Below are 19,090 nucleotides of genomic sequence, written 5' to 3'. Positions count from 1 at the left end.
TATCTATAACACGCTCTCTGCAAATCAAAGTATCAAGTGGTACCATAAAATGTTCATTTTCATTGCTGACCCAAAATGATCTCAATATAGTCTTTGTCTAATGCAACATTCAACTATTAAAGAAAGCCATTTCTTTGTTTTTTGGGTAAGAAAATAAGTTGCTATCTATTTCAAACAAGCTTCCAAGTAAAACCTTATTTTCCAAACAAGAACTTTTTGCTGTACCTAAAAGGATTTTTTTCCCTGAAGAGGTACATGGCATATTTTTAGGACTAAATCTGCCTTCAGATTACAAGAAAATTACATTATACATCTAAACTTCTTTTAAAATGAAATAATCCTGGGAAGGAAAGACTTGGTTACAAAATATGTGATTAAGTCAAATGGTTTTTCTCTTTTCTCCCAAGCACTGGTCAAGACCTTAAGGGATTGTTTAGGGGTCAGGGAAAGAGGGACAAAAGGGTTACAAAAGGCAGAGGTAGGGGGGAAGGCAGAGGAAATTTTGCAGAATATGGACACATTTATTTTCTTGATTGTAGTAATAGTTTCATGAGTGAACATATACATCAAAATGCTTTAAATTGCATACTCTAATGTAGTACCGTAGGTCAACTATACATCAATGAAGTGTTTAAAAATAAATATTAAGGAAAAAAAACTCAGATACTGCAAGGAAAACCAGGCCAGGGCAAGAATCAGGTGACATAAGAGCCCATTCAGGGCTAGCAAGAGAGGGAATGGAAGGCAGAGGTGGGTGACAAAGAGGTGGTAAGACATGCTTTAAAAAAATAAAAGTAGTTAAGCCAATATCATTCTTACTCTGTCTAATTTGACCTTTTAATTTAGAGCAGCTGGTAAATTATGGTTTCATTAGGAAGAACCAAAGGATAGTTCAGACTTGCAGAGCACAGAATGAAGCCCCTCTGCATTTAAACAAGCATAGTAAGCTGGGTTTGGTGGTACACACCTATAATCCCAGCAACTCAGCAAGAACCTGTCTCAAAATAAAAAATAAAAAAGGGGGTAGGGATATGGCTCAGTGGTAGTGCCCATGTTCAATTCCCAGTGCCAAAATTAATTAATTAATTAAAATAAAGGCATAGTATATTTGGACCACAAGACGGCACAACACAAGACCTTAGTTTTCCAAAGATTCTTTTTTAAACATTTTGTGTTATCTCCATTCCATAGACGTGGTGTCAGAAAACATGTTTTCTTTAACCTCTCATTTAGATCAAATTCTCACTGCATGTAATTTGCTGTATTGCACTGATTCTCAGATGGGTAATCTGCTCACATTTAACATCAAAAAGCATTTTATAATTTACGGAATCTTTCCATTGCTGTCTACAGGGGGCAGTCAAGACCTAGCTGTCTGCCTCTGCACGCTGTGATGTTTACTGTCATTGCAACTGCACTGCACACACTGCTGCAACTCCACTAGTGGAATAACTTCCATTTTGAAATATCTTCAAAAAATTATGCAAGTCTTATCTTTAGGTCATTAAAGGTCCCCCCTGCTTCAATCATCAAAACCATTGTGTTTGTCTACAGTCATAAAGTTATTAGCCAGTATAAAAACAAAGCACTTCTAATTTTATCAAAACACTTACTTCAGTTAACTTGAATTAATAAAAAATACTTAGTTCTGACGATTCTGAATAACACCGCAGGGGTAATCCTTCTCCCACCTACAGAAATGACTAAGTTACTCTCCATGCAATCCTACATGTTCCAACAAGGACAAAGGGGAAGATCAAAGACAGCAGAGCCCAGAGAAGAAAGCTGAAACAAAGACAGGTGAGAAAACAAGAAAGAACAGAAAGAGGGCAAGAGGCAGCTATTTTGTCAACTTATCACAAATTCTCTCTATTGAAAAACTTCAAGGGTTACTTATGAAACAACCTGAAACATCTGTCCCTTTCTCCTGCCTGAAAATTAATGAATGAATTTAAAATCATGGATTCTATAGAAACAGGAGGGGAAGGAAAATGAGTAGATTCCCTAACTCTTGATCAATACCATCATTGCTAAGCCAGTCTATGATCATTCACAGAACAAAATCAGAGAAGAAAAGGCCCAGAGCAAGGTGCACAAAATCCCTTAAAACACCAAACATACACACACACACACACACACACACACATTTTGCTGTTGAGGTTATTTTGAAACCGCCCAGAGATGTATCAAAAAAATGTATGTTTAGAAGTACACTGAAGCTGGGCATGATGGCACATGCCTATAATGGCAGCTGCTTGGGAGGCTGAGGTAGGAGGATCGTGAGTTCAAAGTTAGTCTCAGACCTCAACTCAGCAAGACCCTGTCTCAAAATTAAAAAAAAAAATTATAGGACTGGGGATGTGGCTCTGTGGTTAAGTAACCTTGGGTTCAATCTCCAGTATCCCCTGCCTAGCCCCCCCAAAATGTATGTGTAGAGAAGGAGATGTAGCGCTGCGGTAGAGCCAGGATCTGGGTTCAAACCCCAGCACTGAAAAAAAAAAAAAAAAAAATTGGAGAGATTACTTATGGTTGAATATGACATCTTTTTGATGACCCTATTTTCAAGTTTCTATAAGCATATATTATTTTAAAATGTGTGTGTGCACATCACATATCCATCTGAATGGTACAATTCTAGGTAAAACTACAAAGTCCAAAGTCATCTTTTCTCCTGTCTCCCTTCCTCACCTCCCTACCTTGGGGTCATAGGCTCTCAAGAGGGCCTGACTCAGCAGGACATCAGAACCCACAGTCCTCAGCAGGTGCTGAATGATGTCTGATCCCTCTTTGATTCAACCCACCCATCTTAATGTCCCAGGGCAATACTCAATTTATCAAATCCAACTGTGGTAATGATTGTAAGTATGGAGTTACAACTCCCAACAAAACATGTTTTTATTTCAGCAAGAGTTTTTTTTTTTTTTCTGGAAAAAAAAAAAAAAATGCCTTAATCTAAATGGCTTCAAGAATTTTAGTCACCCTTCTGAAAAGCATACCTAAAAAACAGGACATTTTACTCCCTAAATCATACCCCAAAAGACGAAATCTATATCATTCTTTAATACCACTTTCCCACACTAGGACAAGGGGGATTCAAGAGCTACCTGGTCAAAAAGAATGACCAATGTAAGCTACCCCCTGTTTTTATAAGTAACCCTTCATTTATTTGCACACACCTACATAGGGTAGCCTGGGCCAGTATGACTGACATTTACTGCTTCTGATTGCCTGTTTTCCTTTTTCCTTTTCCTGAAAGCAATACTGCCACCACCATGAGGTTCCAGGAGCTACCTGCACAATATCTAAAGCCCTACCTAGCTCACATGGGTCCTAGGGCACAGTTACAAATCTCCCAGACACAGTGATTGGACCATAGGGTAAACATATGGGCCAAAGTGTACCAATCAGAACTTCCCAAAATTAGTGATGAAAGGATAGCTATCACTTCCTCAGACTGTGAGCTATATGGATGTAAACCCCCGTCTGCCAGCAACCTAGCTCCCCACCTCATGGAGAAGCCTGGAGAGTCCACACCATACACAGATCCTGAGATAAATGGTAAAGTCTTGGGAGGTGCTGGAGTCTCTGATCCAGTCAACACTGCCTTCTCATTGGGTACAGGAAGCAATAAATAGTGTTTTCCACCTTAAACAAATTTGATTGGATTTCTGTGATGTGAAACCAAAATTAGACACAGGTCATTTTTAATATTTTTTTTTTTTTAACTTTTTTACAACAATGCTTTATCTGAAAAAAATTACATTATATTGAGAAAATAATATTTTAATATATTACAATACCTAAGTAAGAAAGAGTCAAATGAAATTTACAGTCTTTTTTGGGGGGAAGAGGGAGAAGGTTACTGGGGATTAAACCCAGGAGTGCTTAACCACTGAGCCACATCCCCATCGCTTTTTATTTTTTTGTTTTGAGACAGGGTCTTACTAAGTTGCTTAGGGCCTTGCTAAGTTGCTGAGGCTGGCTTTGAACTTGCAATCATGCCTCAGCCTCAGGAACTGCTGGGATTACAGGTGTGTGTCACAGAGTCCAGCCATTTTGTTGTTGTTGTTGTTCATAGATAGAACGGGAACAATTATTGCCATGTGGAATGAAGTCTCTGCTTCTACTGATCCCACTCTGAATTTCATATCTGTTATCATGGTAACTTTTAAAGGATTTAATCATTTTATAGTAACCTGCTGCAGTAAAAACACAGAAACCAAGAAATTCTAAGTAGTGGTACATGTACACTGAAGGGTTTTGGAAAGTAATATTCCTATAAGACAGCTCCCCAATAAAATGGAGGGATGGTGTGGAAGGAGGGAGGGGAAAGTTGGCCAAACACTAAACCTCTCCAGCATTCTTTCCTGATGACAATGGGCCCTGAGGGAAAGGGGCAGATACTGAATGCTGGGCTCTAAACCTTGACCTTCCCCCATGGTAAATCAGTCCTAAATGACAATGGGCAAGATTTGAGTACTCTCCCTCAGGGTCCGGTTTGAATCTGTTCAACTAGCCCCTGCCAGTCAAAACTGCATGTGCATGGCTTCCAATGATTACATCATCATCACTGTACCCTATAAAACCAAATTCCCTCTGTAACTTAAGGCCGTTTTCCCATCCAGAAAATGGGCCCCAAAGGCACCTGAGTCTGGCGAAGGAATATAAAGCCTTCTCTGAATCCATGGAGGTCCGCCTCCCATCCTTTTGTGCTTACATACACAATGGAATATTACTCAGTCATAAAGAAGAATGAAATTATGGCATTTGCAGGTAAATGGATAGAACTAGAGAATATCATGCTAAGTGAAATAAGCCAATCCCAAAAAATATGCATATATGATGTGCAAATGCTGACTCACAATAGGCCGGGATTGGGGGAGCAGAGGGGATTAGACAGGGGGAATGGGGAGGAAGGGGGGATGGGAATGGGAAAGACAGTAGAATGAATTGGACATAACTTTCCTATGTTCATATATGAATACATAAGTATAAATCCACATCATGTACAACCACAAGAATGGGAAGTTAGGGCTGGGGATATAGCTCAGTTGGTAGAGTGCTTGCCTTGTAAGCACAAGGCCCTGGGTTCGATCCCCAGCACCACAAAAAATAAAAAGAATGGGAAGTTATACTCCATGTATGTATGATATGTCAAAATACATTCTACTGTCTTGTATAACTAAAAAGAACAAAAAATCAGAATTTAATAATTAGCACATTAAATATAAATTTATATCTAATTTTTTTTCTTTCTAGACTATTCTAAGAGTCTTCATTTGAGGAAAAACATGATCTAGTATAAACTGAAAACATGTACTTCTTTAAACTTATAACAAGACAAACATGAATTAGGCACCTCGTGAATTAACATTTCTGTTTGAGACATTCTATACAACCAATATGAGCATGTTTCAATTTTCAATGTGGAAAAAGTAAACTGATTACCAAAAATAGAGGAAAAGTAGAAGCAGTTTTAACATATCCATTATTACTATTAGTTTTCAAACTACTTAAAATCTAACCTGAAAAACCAATAATGTTGTCCTTTTTCTTTCTGCAAATGCTTTGAGATTGCTAAGGCTGCCCATTCTTTATGTATTGGAGCTATACTCTCTGCTGGCACTTGCCTAGTCTTGTATTCCATTTCATTTACACTTATTCCCCTGCTGCTTTTTCACAACTCCAATCATGCTCCTGCCTCAGGGCTTTGCACTCTCTGTTCCCTGTAAGGAATACTCTCAATCCATTCAGACCTTTTATGAAACAGGACCCTGTTATGTGCCTCTCCTGTGCTCCTTTATAAAATACTCACTTTCATTGTACCATAGAAACTGTTCCCTATCCCTTCATTCTTCACAGACCTTGTGAATCTTTACCTACTATGCATTTGCTATCTTGTTTCTTATCTATCTTCTCCAACTAGAATGTAAACTCAGTGAGAACACTGACTTTGTCTGTTTTGTTCAAGCATGATCATTGCTAATTGAATAGATGTCTATGTCATAATAGACTCTCAACAAAGGTTTATTAAATGAGTGAATATAATTAAAAAGATATTCTAAGTAGGTCTATTTTCTGTTTTTTTATTTCTGATTTGTCCTTTAAGTCAAAAAAAGGCAGATGAGTGCTTAAAGTGAATGCTACCTATAATTCATGCTTCCCCTTGACCTGTGCCTGGCTCAGGCCTGGGCCTACCTCCTCTTCCTCATGCTGGCCTAACACTTGTTGCCCCCAGTGGGTACAGAGAAGGTACAGGAAGGACCTGTGTCTCAAGGTGAAGCACCACAAGAAAGTCAATGTCCTGGGCTACAGTATGGAGGTGTGTTCTCCAGCAGGGAACAGAGTGGAGGTGAGGGTTAACCTCCTGTAATCTCCTAATCTGGGCATGGAGGCTGCACACCTGTTGAGAATAATGTGTCTTCTGTGGGACAGGAAGCAGAGATGCCTGGGAAGGGGAGTATCCTATGCCAGAGGGATCATAACATTAAAGTAAATAGAGGCTGGGCACAGTGGCGCATGTCTGCAATCCCAGCAGCTCAGGAGGCTGAGGCAGGAGGATCACAAGTTCAAAGCCAGCTGCAGCGACGCAGCAAGATCCTGAGCAATTTAGCAAGACTCCGTCTCGAAATGAAAAATAAAAAGGACTGGGGATGTAGTCCAGTGGTTGAGGACCCCTGGTTTCAATCCCTGGTACCAAGAAAAAAAAAAGTAACTTGAAAAAAAACCAAGGGCCCATAGAAGAAGGGAAATGTTTTATACTTTAATACCCTTAATGATGCTTTTTCCCACTTTTGAGTAAGTGGTACGTATTTTTCATTTTGTACTAGTGTCTATAAATTATATAGCTGGCTCTATCAATAGTTCATAAAGGTTACTAGCACTAGAAATTTAGACCTTTCACAGGTAATCTAACTTGCTCTTATATTCTTATCTTTGAAAAACTTTTTTAATAGGTCATAAATTTGGGGGCTGGGGAGATAGCTCAGTTGGTAGAGTGCTTGCCTTGTAAGCACAAGGCCCTGGGTTCGATCCCCAGCACCCAAAAAAAAAAAAAAAAAAAAAAAAAAAAACTAGGTCATAAATTCAAAAGTCAAAGGTCTTTCTCCTGTCCTATCTCCTCTACTCTATACTTATCATTATTACAGAATTTTTAATGCATATATAAACGTACAAATGTATATTTCCCTCACTTTATATAAAAGTTAATATACTGTTTGTGAACACCTTGCTTAATAATTCTCAACTTGTTATTGAATCAAAAAATGGTAAAGATTAGCTAGAAGAAAGAGTAAGTCCATTTCTTCAGCCATGAACATTCAATGCAGAGCAGAGCGTGGTCCTATCTACAAATGACACTGGGACAACTGCATGTCTGCATGCAGATCAATGCTGGACGCTCCCTGTTAAGCCTTACCCCACACTATTCCAAATGGATCATCGACTGACATGTAAGAACTAAAATTATAAAACTCTCAAAAGAAAGAGTAAGTCTTCAAGACCTTGGGTTAGGCAAAGCTTTCTTAGATATGACACAAAGGTATAAGTGACAAAAAGAAAAAAAACCTAAGTTGAATTTCATCAAAATTTAAAAATCTTGTGTTTCAAAGGGGGACACTATCAAGAAAGCAAAAAGACAGCCTACAGAATGGGAAGAACTATTTGCAAATCATATATCTGATAAAGGAATTCTATCAAGAGAATGCAGAAATTTTTACAACTCAATAAAAAGACAAATAGCCCAATTATAAAATGAGCAAAGAATCTGAATAGACATGTCTCTAAAGATATACAGACAATAAGTACATAAAAAGACACACACTCAACATCAGGAACCATTAGGCAAATGCTAATCCAAACCAAAGTGAAGTAATATGTTACTCCCTCCAGGATGGCTCTATTCAGACTGACACACAAATACAAATGTTGGTAAGGATGTGAAGAAATTAGAATCCTTACAAACTGCTGGTGGGAAGGTACAATGTGTTTTGGATAGGTTGGCAGTTCCTTGAAATGTCAAACACAGTTACCAAAATGATCCAACAATTCTGCAACGTATATGCAAAGAAAATGAAAACATATCTAACAAGAATGTGTACATGACTGTTCCCAATACCCTTATTCATAGTGTCCAAAAAGAAAACAACCTAAATATCCATCAACTGGTAAGTGAACAAAACAAATGCAGCATATCCACAACAATGGAACGTCATTCAATCATAAAAATGAATGAGGGGGAATGGAGGAAGGAGGGACTGTATAGAGGGAAAAGAGGGGTAGAGGGGTGGGGGGGAGGAAAAAATAACAGAATGAATCAAACATCATTACCCTATGTAAATGTATGATTACGCAAATGGTATGCTGTTACTCCATGTACAAACAGGAACAACATGTATCCCATTTGTTACATAAAAATAAATTTAAAAAAAAAGAATGAGGGGGGCTAGGGTCATGGCTCAGTGGCAGAATGCTTGCCTAGCACGTGAGGCACTGGGTTCTATCCTCAGCATCACATAAAAAAAATAAACAAATAAATAAAGTTAGGATTTAAAAAAAGAATAATGAAGTGATTCCTAAAAAGATTAAACACAGAATACCACATAACCCAGCAATCCACTTCTAGTTATATATTCTCAAAAGAAATGAAGGCAAGAACTCAGATATTTGTGTATCCATATGCCCAGTACAAAATGTAGTATATATATACAAATGAAATGTTATTCAGCCTTTAAAGAAACGTAATATTGACATTTGCTACAACAGAGAGGAACCTTTAGGATATTATGCAACTGAACCAATCATAAAAGGACAAATATTGTATGATTCTACTTACATGAAAGGTACCTAGAGTAGCTACATCCACAGAGAGATAGGGAAGCGGTGGTTGCAAGGTGGTAGAGCTGGGAAGTATAGCAAGTTAGTGTCTGATGGCTTTCAATGGGAAAGATGAAAACGTTCTGGAGATTTAGTGGTGATGGTTGCACAATAAGAGGAATATACTTAATGCCACAGAATTGTATACTTAAAGATTAAAATGATAAATTTTATTACATATGTGTGTGTATACATAAAATCACAATATTTTTAAAACCATCAAAACATATTTAAGTCAGGCACAGTGTTGTATGCCTACACTCCCAGGGATTCAGAAGGCTGAAACAGAAGGATCACAAATTCAAGTTGGCCTCAGCAACTTAGTGAAACCCTATCTCAATAATTAAACATCAAAAAAGGGCTGGGGATGTGATTCAATGGTAAAGAGCCTCTTGGTTCAGTCTCCAGTACCAAAAAACAAACAAAATAACACAGTTAAGTGTTATATTTTATGTTATATATACTTCAGTTGAGTTTATATTCTTACCAAAGGAGGTCCTGCCAAGAAAATGGTACCCTGCTTGCGTACAATGATGTTTTCATCCGCCATTGCAGGCACATAAGCACCCCCTGCTGTACAGGAACCCATGACCACTGCTATCTGGAATGGAAGCATACAACCACCATGAGATGCAGCTCAAGCCCTGAATTACATGGTGTTCTACCTATAGTCTTGCAAACCAGGAGATATTACTAGCTAATCCCTGAACTTTGAAAAATTGAATCCTCTCAATGTTTAGAATAGTGTCTGGACTTTTTATCAAAACATTTTGAAGGTCAGGCTAGCCTCAGCAACTTGGCAAGACCCTGTCTCAAAATAAAATATAAAAAAGGATAGAGATATTGCACAGTGGTAAAAAGTCCCCTGGTTCAATCCCTAGTATCACCAACCAGTCAATTAATAAAACATTTTTAAAGGGCTTATATCACACTTCTCAAAATATATGGACAATCTTCTGGTTAGAGAGAAGATTAGACTGAACAACTAATGGAGAGAAGAAACCCATGAAACACTCAGTTTAAATAAATCCTCTAAATAATCACCACTTACCTCATAGGAATACTAAAATAATTCTTCAAATGAGTGTTATTAATATTTTGTGTTACTCCAAATATGGTATTTTCTAAATGTAAAACTGATGTTACCATTATTGTTCAAAATCTTGCTTAAATGTCAAATAGGGGGCTGGGGTTGTAGCTCAGTGGTGGAGCACTTGCCTGGCATGTGTGAGGCATTGGGTTCATTCTCAGTACCAGTGACAACTAAAACAAAGTGTTTTAAAAAAGCCAAATATGGTGATGCATGGCCTGTATTCCCCAGTCACTACGGAGACTAAAGTAAGAGGACCACCTGATCCCAGAAGTTCAAGGCCCACCTGGGCATTATGGCTACACCTATTTCAATATACAAACAAAAAAAATCTTGCTCGAAAGAAAGCTGGGCAATGTGAAACAGGGAGTTATGGTTCTCTATTTTTATATGTTTAAAATTTTCCATTAAAAAAGGACTATAAAAAATGCTTGCTGGAGGCCTGGGTTTGTAGCTCAGTGGTAGAGCACATGTGAGACACTGAGTTCAATCCTCAGTATCACACAAAAACATGTAAATAAATGTATTGTGTCCATCTACAACTGTTTTAGTCAACTACTGTGCTGTTGTGACTAAAAGATCTGACCAGAACAATTGCAGAGGAGGAAAAAGCTTATTTGAGGGCTTATGGTTTCAGAGGTAGCCCATAGAAGGCTGCTCCATTCCTCAGAGGTGAGGCTGAACATCATGGCGGAAGAATGTGGCAAACGGAAGCAGCTCACATTGTGATCAGGAAGCACAGAGAGCTTCCACTCGCCAAATACAAATATATCCCAAGAAACGCCCCAGTTCCCACCTCCTACCACTTTCAGTTACCACTCAGTCAATCCCTATCAGGGGATTAAACTTCTGATTGAGCTAAGACTCTTAGAATCCAATCATTTCTTTTCCAAACCTTCTTGCATTGTCTCAACATGTGACCTTTTGGGGGATACCACATATCTAAACCATAACCAACTAAAAACAGATATATTTTTTTTTAATTCTTGCTTAAATTTTAGTATGGTACGAAGAAAAATAAGTTTTGGTTTGGCTGATTACTCCTGCACAGAAATAGAAATATCACCAAAGAAAAGGCATCTATAATGAATTTTTTTAAATGATCATATGAAAGCAATTTTTGCTACTAATTCTAGTATTCCATTAGTTTACCTTATAGTCACACAAGTATCTATTTTGAGAAAAACATTATACCATACTACCACTAAACCAAAATGAAAGTAGGATGAATTAGCATTTTTCCACCTAAATGACCATCACAAAAAAGCATTTTTCCTTAACTAAAGTTCTTCCTGTATGTTATTAAAAGTAGTTGTGGGGCTGGAGTACTAGCTCAGTGGTAAAATGCTTACCTAGCACGTGTGAGGCACTGGGTTCAATCCTCAGCACCACATAAATATAAATAAATAAAATAAAGGTATTGTGTCCATCTACAACTAAAAAAAGTGGCTGTAAGATTTACTTGTCAACATATTACAGAAGTGTTATCACTTACTGTTTTGCTTATTAATCACAAAGTTTGTTTTAAAGGTATCTGTGGTTATATATCATGCATACAAGGAAACACTCAATTTACCCATGTTTATAATAGCAAAAAGATACAAATAATCAACATGTCCATCAACGCACATTTTGAGTGGGTAAATTAATTGTGAATAAATACATTTTTAGATGGATAACTACACTTGTTAAAAATCTGAAGCAAAAATAACAAATGAAAATGTCAACACAATAAATTTGGGTGGTGCACACGTGAGTGTTCTGTTCTACTATTCTCTAAACTTTCTTAATGTTTGAAATGTAATGGGCTTTTTTCATTTTTAAGGTTCTGCAGGAAGTAAAGGACACAATTTTCACCTTATCACCCTGTTCTTTGTACTAGAACACCAGGTTCAATTCAAACTATTTCAGTATGCAGAAGGAAAAAGTCAAGGAACTTAGAGAAGAGTCATGATGATATAAGAATCTAAAAGGGAACAATTTTCAAAAACAAGACCTAAAGAACTAAACAGGCAGAGCAGAATCCATGAAAACAACTAGAGAGCCAAAGGAAAGAATAGCAACTGTCAGCAAGTATTCAAAGACAAGGACGGGGGTGGAGAAGAAAGGAGGGATTCCTTTGTCAAAATGCCACCACACCATCTGCTACAGAATTGATGTTTGAGCCCCCCAAATTCATAAGTTGAAATTCTAATCACCATTGTGATGTTACCTGGAGTCTTTGGGAGGTAATTTAGTTTAGGTGAGGTCATGAGGGTACAGCTCCATGATAGAACGAATGCCCTTGGTAGAAGAGGAGACACAAAATCTCTTTGACCACCAAGTGAGAAACAGGAAGAACCCCCACTCTGACAATGACCCCATGCTAGCACTCTGATCTCTAGAGATTTCCAGCCTCCAGACTCTGAAAAATAAATGTTTATTATTTAAACAACCCAGTCTATGATATTTAGCAGCCCAAACTAAGACACCATCAAAGTGGAGAGATGGGGTGGAAGGGGAGATGTTCCAATTTCGTAGTAAAGTCTCAGAAATAGGCAGGCACAGTGGTACACACCTGTAATCCCAGCAGCTCAGGAGACTAAGGCAGGAGAACTGCAAGTTCAAAGCCAGCCTCAGCAACTTAGCAAGGTCTAAGCAACTTGACAAGACCCTGTCTCAAAATAAAAAAATAAAAGGGGCTGGAATGTAGCTTAGTGGTAATGGTCCCCCAGGTTAAATCCTGAGGGAGGCAGAGGGGAGTAATTGACAAATTATTAGCACACCTGCTTTGGGAATTTCTACCATTACATGGGGCACTTCAGAGGGCATTTTCTCGACGGTTCCTCTGCAAGCAAGGAAATCAACAATCCACTTCTCTCCCACAAGCTACCACATGCTCACAAAAGGCCAGAAGAGACTGGTAGGCAGACTTCTAAAACAGTTCCCAATAATCCTGAGTGTAGGTATTCACATCCTGGGTAACTGCCTCCCCTTGAGTACATGGTGGATCTAGGGATTTGCTTTAATAGACTATGGCCTTGCCTCGCAAGCACAAGGCCCTGGGTTCGATCCCCAGCACCACAAAAAAAAAAAAAAAAAAAGACTATGGCCAGTAATGGGATGTCACATTTGTGATTAGGGTATTAGAAACTGTCTTCCACTTGCTGGCTCTCTTTCTTGCTGTCATTCTTGTTTTCTCACTTGTACATGTGGTTCATCATTAACCAAAATGTCATTAAGCAAGTAGAACTCTGCATCATCCACAGTTCAGAAAAACCAAGAGCAAGACAAGGACAAATCTTGCTAAGTGCAAAAAACCAGTCATACCACTTTATTCTATGATTCCATTTATATAAAATGTTCAGAACAGTCAAATTCATGAAGACAAGTATATTAGGGCTGGGCAATTGTGCAGAAATGGGAAGTGACTGCTAATGGGGAGATGAAAATATTCTAAACTTAATTCCACGATATCCTAAAAATGACCAAATTTTAACAATGCTAAATGGATGAATTATATGGTATCTTAATAGAGCTGCTATAATTTTTTTTTTAAATAAGTACACAGGAATCAAAATTATCAAATGTTTTCATCAATAAGAAAGGCCATTCTAGTTACAAGTATTTAATAGGCAAATTTTTAATATTGCTTGGGCAAATGCTGATAACAGAAATAAAACTTAAATAAGAGAACATAGATAAAAGAAGTCACCAACCAATGACTAATCACTGTTATACAATCTTTTCTCATCATTTAATTTTAAGTCACTCACCACAAAAGAGGGCAGAATAGATGTGTATAAGAAGAGTTTTGCCACTGGGTCTGCTTCTCCAGCTCACGGAGCATAAGGATCCCAGGTCCAGAAAGTATGACAACTTTTCATGGCCCAAAACATTCACTTGTGGTACAATAACAAGCTTCCATGAGGCCACATTGGACAAAGCTCCCTGGATAAAGAATCTGGAACCCCAGAAAGAAAACACTGCTGCATTCTCCACCAAGAAGAATTAAAAGGACATACCATGAGTGACCAAAAACTTTTCTGACAACACTCAGAGGTAAAGATTTGGCTATGTTGGAGGTACAACATAGGCATTGTGCCAATCTGTATCAGAACAACGGCAAATTCCAAAGAATCTGACTGAGAGGATATAGTCTTTCCGGTCACCAGAGAAGGAAGTGTGTTCTGCCACAGGGACAAACCAAGAGATCCTAAGATCGCTTGGGTGAAGAAGTCCAAGGTGATTCTAAGACCTAAATCATAAGCAAGAAAGCAGAAGGTAGCTGAGAACGATCGATAAAAACAAAACTTGTCATCACTTCCACAAGCAAAATTTCTGAATAGAAGGGAATGAGATGCTACAAAACAAAGGCAATCATCTGGGAAAACTTCAAACAAAATTTTGTTACCCTCTGGGTCTTGCCTAAACAAACAGAGACTGGTTCTCACTGCACCAAAAATGAATTAAATACTGCACATCAGCAGGCTACCTTATGGGAAGGGTCCTGACAGGAGTCAAGAGGTTTTATACCTGATTCTGAAAAGCTGTGTGAACTCTAGACCTCTATTCTCCCACAGCCAAATTGTAGGTGACTCTCTAGTTCAAGGTATACTGTAATAAATGTAATATAACTTGGCAGGGGGAAGAGGGTTCCAACTGCTTTACAGAAAAGCTATTAAAAATGTAACAATGTTGTTTTCCTATCTCAGACGTGTAGGAGAGAAAAAAGAATAAAAGCAATAATGTGTTTTCTTTTAAATCTCTACCTGAATCAAAATTTTCCCTACCTCTACCTGGAGAGACCATTACAAATAAAAGCCCCAAAATACACATCTCAATGCAACAGTTGTCCAGAATATAAGAACGTTATCAACTATCCTGACCCAACACCACCAGTTCTGTAGGACTCGAACTTATCTATGACAAATGGATAGGTTTGAAATGGATGCAGAAAGCAAAAAGTCCATCTGACCCAGAATGTTCTGTTTTTTCCCTCAATCTTTTTATTACAGAGATTCAATGTAATCAGAGTGACTTCATCTCTCCTAGACACTAACCATCTTTAACACAGGCTAAAATGCTATATTTTTTCTTCTTTTGGTAGTCTCAGGGATGGAACCCAGGGCCTCACATATGCTAGGCAAGCATTTGATCACTGAGTCACATCCCAGACCTTTTTAATTTTTTTTTTTTCCCCACTTTGAGACAGGGTCTCACTAAGCTGCCCAAGTTGGCCTCCAACTTGTAATCCTCCTGCTTTGGATTATAGGCATGTACCACCACACCCAGTTTGAAGATAATGTGATCATATTAAGTCCCTCAAAACAATTACTAAAGTCTAAAATAAAACCAAAAAGATATGGGAGGCTGAGACAGAGGGATCACAAATTGAAGGCTAGTCTCCACAACTTAGTGAGATCTTGTCTCAAAATAAAAACTAAGCAGGGTGCAGAGGCACACACATGTAATCCCAGCAGCTTGGGAGACTGAGGCAGAATCACGAATTCAGGCCAGGTCTCAGCAACTTTGTGAGGCCCTAAGCAATTTAGCAAGAGCCTCCCTCTAAATAAAAACTATAAGGGCCTGGGGATGTGGCTCAGTGGTTAAGCACCCCTGGGTTCAATCCCTGGTACAAAATGATAATGATAATGATAATGATTATGATGATTATGACAATAATAATAATAATGATAATAATGATAATAATAATAATAAAACAAATACTAAAAAGGGGACATAGCTCAGTGGTAAAGTATCTCTGGGTTTAATACCCAGTATAAAAAAAATCTAAACTTCAAAACTAATGAGCTAAGCCAAGGGGGGAAGGAAGAGAGGGAGGTAAGGAAACAGGGAAGGAAGAGCCCGACAACAATTTTTAAGTACATCTCCGAGAAAAGAAAATACACAGAAACACAAAGAAAACAAAAAAGTGAAAGACCAAAGAAATTACAAATGTGGCTAAACAAATAGGGCCTATTTCAAAATAAATGATCTGATAGCAAAAGTAAAAATACCTGTTGCTGCTGATGTAGTAAGGCTTACAGTAAAACCAGGATGAGAATAGTTATGCCAAGGCCAAGATCAATCTACAGCAAACTGGGCCATCATCAAGTTATAAAAATTATAATAACATGAGGTCTCAAGGGAGCAATATGAAGATCCCGCTCCTGAAGGAAAGTGTAAATCCGTTTAAAAAACCAGCAACATGGAAACCACACTGGGAAAACAAAAGCAACACATTCTGAAAATGACTAGGGCATTGGGCCATGGATGTGGAGAAGGCTGTGAAGAGGAACCTCAGGAAGATATGAGACTCTGAGAAAGACCAACACAAGCATCCCAGTCTTTAAACCCCAGGAGCAGACAGCGGTCCTCAGATACCCTGCAAGAAGGAAAGATGAAAGGAGAGTGCCTGCTTCAAATGTGAGTACTTAGGGTAACTGTTTTTTTTCTCCTTGAGAGCAAAAATAAAGTGTTAAACCTAGAAGGTTTACAGGAACCTGCCCACATTTTAGAGTTCAAAGATACAGGAAATAACAGAAATATGATTGCATCACTGTAGTATGTTGATTTTAAGTCCTTTGGGTACATGCCCAGGAGTGGGACAGCTAGGTCAAATGGTGGTTCCATTCCAAGTTTTCTAAGGAATCTCTATACTGCTTTCCAGGGTGGTTGTACCAGTTTGCAGTCCCACCAGCAATGAATGAGTGTACCTTTTTCCCACATCCTCACCAACATTTACCATTATGATTACTTGTACTCTTTTTATTTTGAGACAAGGCCTAGCTAAGTTGCCTATGTTAGCCTTGAACTCAAGATTCTCCTGCCTTAGCCTCCCAAGTAGCTGGGATTATAGGCAATGTGCCACCACACTCAGAAAGATGTAATTTTTTCTTTTTCTTTCTTTTCTTACAGTACTAGGAATTGAACTGAGGGATGTTCTACCAATGAGCTATACCCCAAGCCCCTTTTATTTTTTGAGACAGGATCTCACTAAATTGCCAGGGCTCATCTTGAACTTGTGATACTCCTGTCTCAGCCTCCCAGGTTGCTGGAATTATAAGCATGTGCAACCACACCCAGCCAGATCTAATCTCAAAGCACTTCAAGTTCCACAGAAGCAAAGACCTTACTTAGCATTATGTACCAGTACGCTGACATACAATCCTTCACAAATAAATTTTAAATGCTGATTTTCTTTTGTTGCTGAAGCTACATGAACAAAATGACACAGCAAAGAAGTAGCCTGTAGGGTGACCACTACAGTGCGGTGAATGGTAACCCCTATAAAGACAAGCCTAAATCCTAATCTCCAGAAGCTATCCATGTGACTTTCTTTAGGAAAAGAGCCTCTGCAGATGCGATTAAGGATTATGAGATGATGTCATCCTGGATTACCCAGGCAGCCTTAAATCCAATGACAAATGTCCTTATAAGAGAGAGGAGAGGGAGGGAAGGGTTAGTGTTAGGGTTAGAGTTAGGGTTAGGGAGGAGGGCAAGTATGGAGGAAGGAAGCACTGTATAGAGGGAAAAGAGGGGTGGGAGGGGTGGGGGGAAGGGAAAAAATAACAGAATGAATCAAACAACATTGTTCTATGTAAATTTATGATTACACAAATGGTATGCCTTTACGCCATGTACAGAGAAGCAACATGTATCCCATTTGTTTACAATAAAAATAAATTAAAAAAAAAAAAAGAGAGAGAGGAGAGAAGACACAGAGAAGGTGCCATGTGAAGATGCAGGCAGAGACTGGAGTGATGTAGCCATAGGCCAAAAGAACCCCTAGAGCCACCAGAAGTTGGAAGAAGAAAAGAATGGAATCTCCCCTGCTACCACCTTGACTTCTGCTTCCAGAACTTAAGAGAACTTCAATTTCTACTCTAGTAAATGATGCTGCCATCAACTTATCTTGCACATATCCCAATATACAGATCCTAAAGCTTCTCTAATACTAGTTTTTTGAGTACAGTCCTTAAAAAAGAAATACTGGAAATACTGTCCTATCTCTTTAATACCTATTTTCCTTAGGTAAATAACCTTTGTTATAGTATAAGAATATTTCCATAATTAATTAAAGGTTCTAATTGAAGACAACTTTAAGGTACTTTCTGTAGAAAAAGATTACATTCTATATTAAATTGTTTTATTTATTTATTTGGTACTAGGGATTGAACATCCAGGGGCACTTTACCATCGAGCTACAACTCCAGTCCTTTTAATTTTTTATTTTGACATGAGGTAAATTACTGAGGCTGGCCTCAAACTTGTGATCCTCCTACGCTGCTGGGATGACAGGCATATACCACCATGCCCAGTCTCCTATTTTATTTTTAAAATAATCCTGGAATATGCAATTAGCAAAGACATTTGAAGCAAAAAGCAACACAACTCATTAATGAGAAATTACCTGGGTAATACCTTTAGAAGACATAATTGCCTGATTATAGAATATGCGGCCAAAGTGGTCTCGGTCTGGAAACGTATCAGCTTGTCGAGGTAAGTTGGCTCCTCCCGAGTCCACTGAACAAGGAAAATGAGATCAATAAGTGCATGTCTATGAACAAAATATCTATGCACAGCAGACTTGTATCAATGGCAGCATCAGTTCTTAATCACACACACACACAAAAAAGTTTCCCCATCTTTCCCAACTGTTCTAGAGCCTCTATCTCCCATCTCCCAACACAGCCAAAATGATTGTTTTCCCCAAACCCATTAGGCTTTCCTACTGCTAAATTCTACGTGAATTTAGCATATTCTCTCCTTTGAGGACCAGGAAAAGTCCCCAGAAACACCATAAACTCTTAACCAGCTGAGTTATAAAAGTATCTTTCTCTCTTCTAAACCAACATAAAAACCATCTACAGAATTTGTGTGATAATTTATCACATATTGCCTTCTGATACTGATTCCACTGCAGACTGAAGTGGTAGATAAGAGTGCCAACCAAGTTCAAAATGGAGCTTGCTGCTTCATAGCTCTGTGATTACAGGTATGTTTCCTGGACATTCTGTGCCTCTGTTTCCTTACCCATGAAATGAAGACAATAATAGTAGCCACTAATTATAGTTGTTATCAGGATGACATGAAAATGTATGCAAAGCACTCAGTTCAGCACTCACTCTGAGTGCACATAGG

The 19,090-nt window shown here is 38.4% G+C and overlaps 1 protein-coding gene across 1 annotated transcript in view; it reads right to left on the bottom strand.

The window, feature by feature from the left end:
- Positions 1-19,090, bottom strand: part of MCCC2 (methylcrotonyl-CoA carboxylase subunit 2) — a 112,866-nt gene that overhangs the window by 54,639 nt on the left and 39,137 nt on the right. Inside the window, 2 exon segments of the mRNA XM_079145040.1 lie at positions 9,362-9,475; positions 18,360-18,472. Coding sequence (XP_079001166.1) covers positions 9,362-9,475; positions 18,360-18,472 — 227 coding nt within the window.

The sequence above is a fragment of the Sciurus vulgaris genome (genome assembly GCF_902686455.1).
Source record: "Sciurus vulgaris genome assembly, chromosome: 6".
Classification (NCBI taxonomy): Eukaryota; Metazoa; Chordata; class Mammalia; order Rodentia; family Sciuridae; genus Sciurus; species Sciurus vulgaris.
This window is presented reverse-complemented; position numbering and strand designations above follow the sequence as displayed.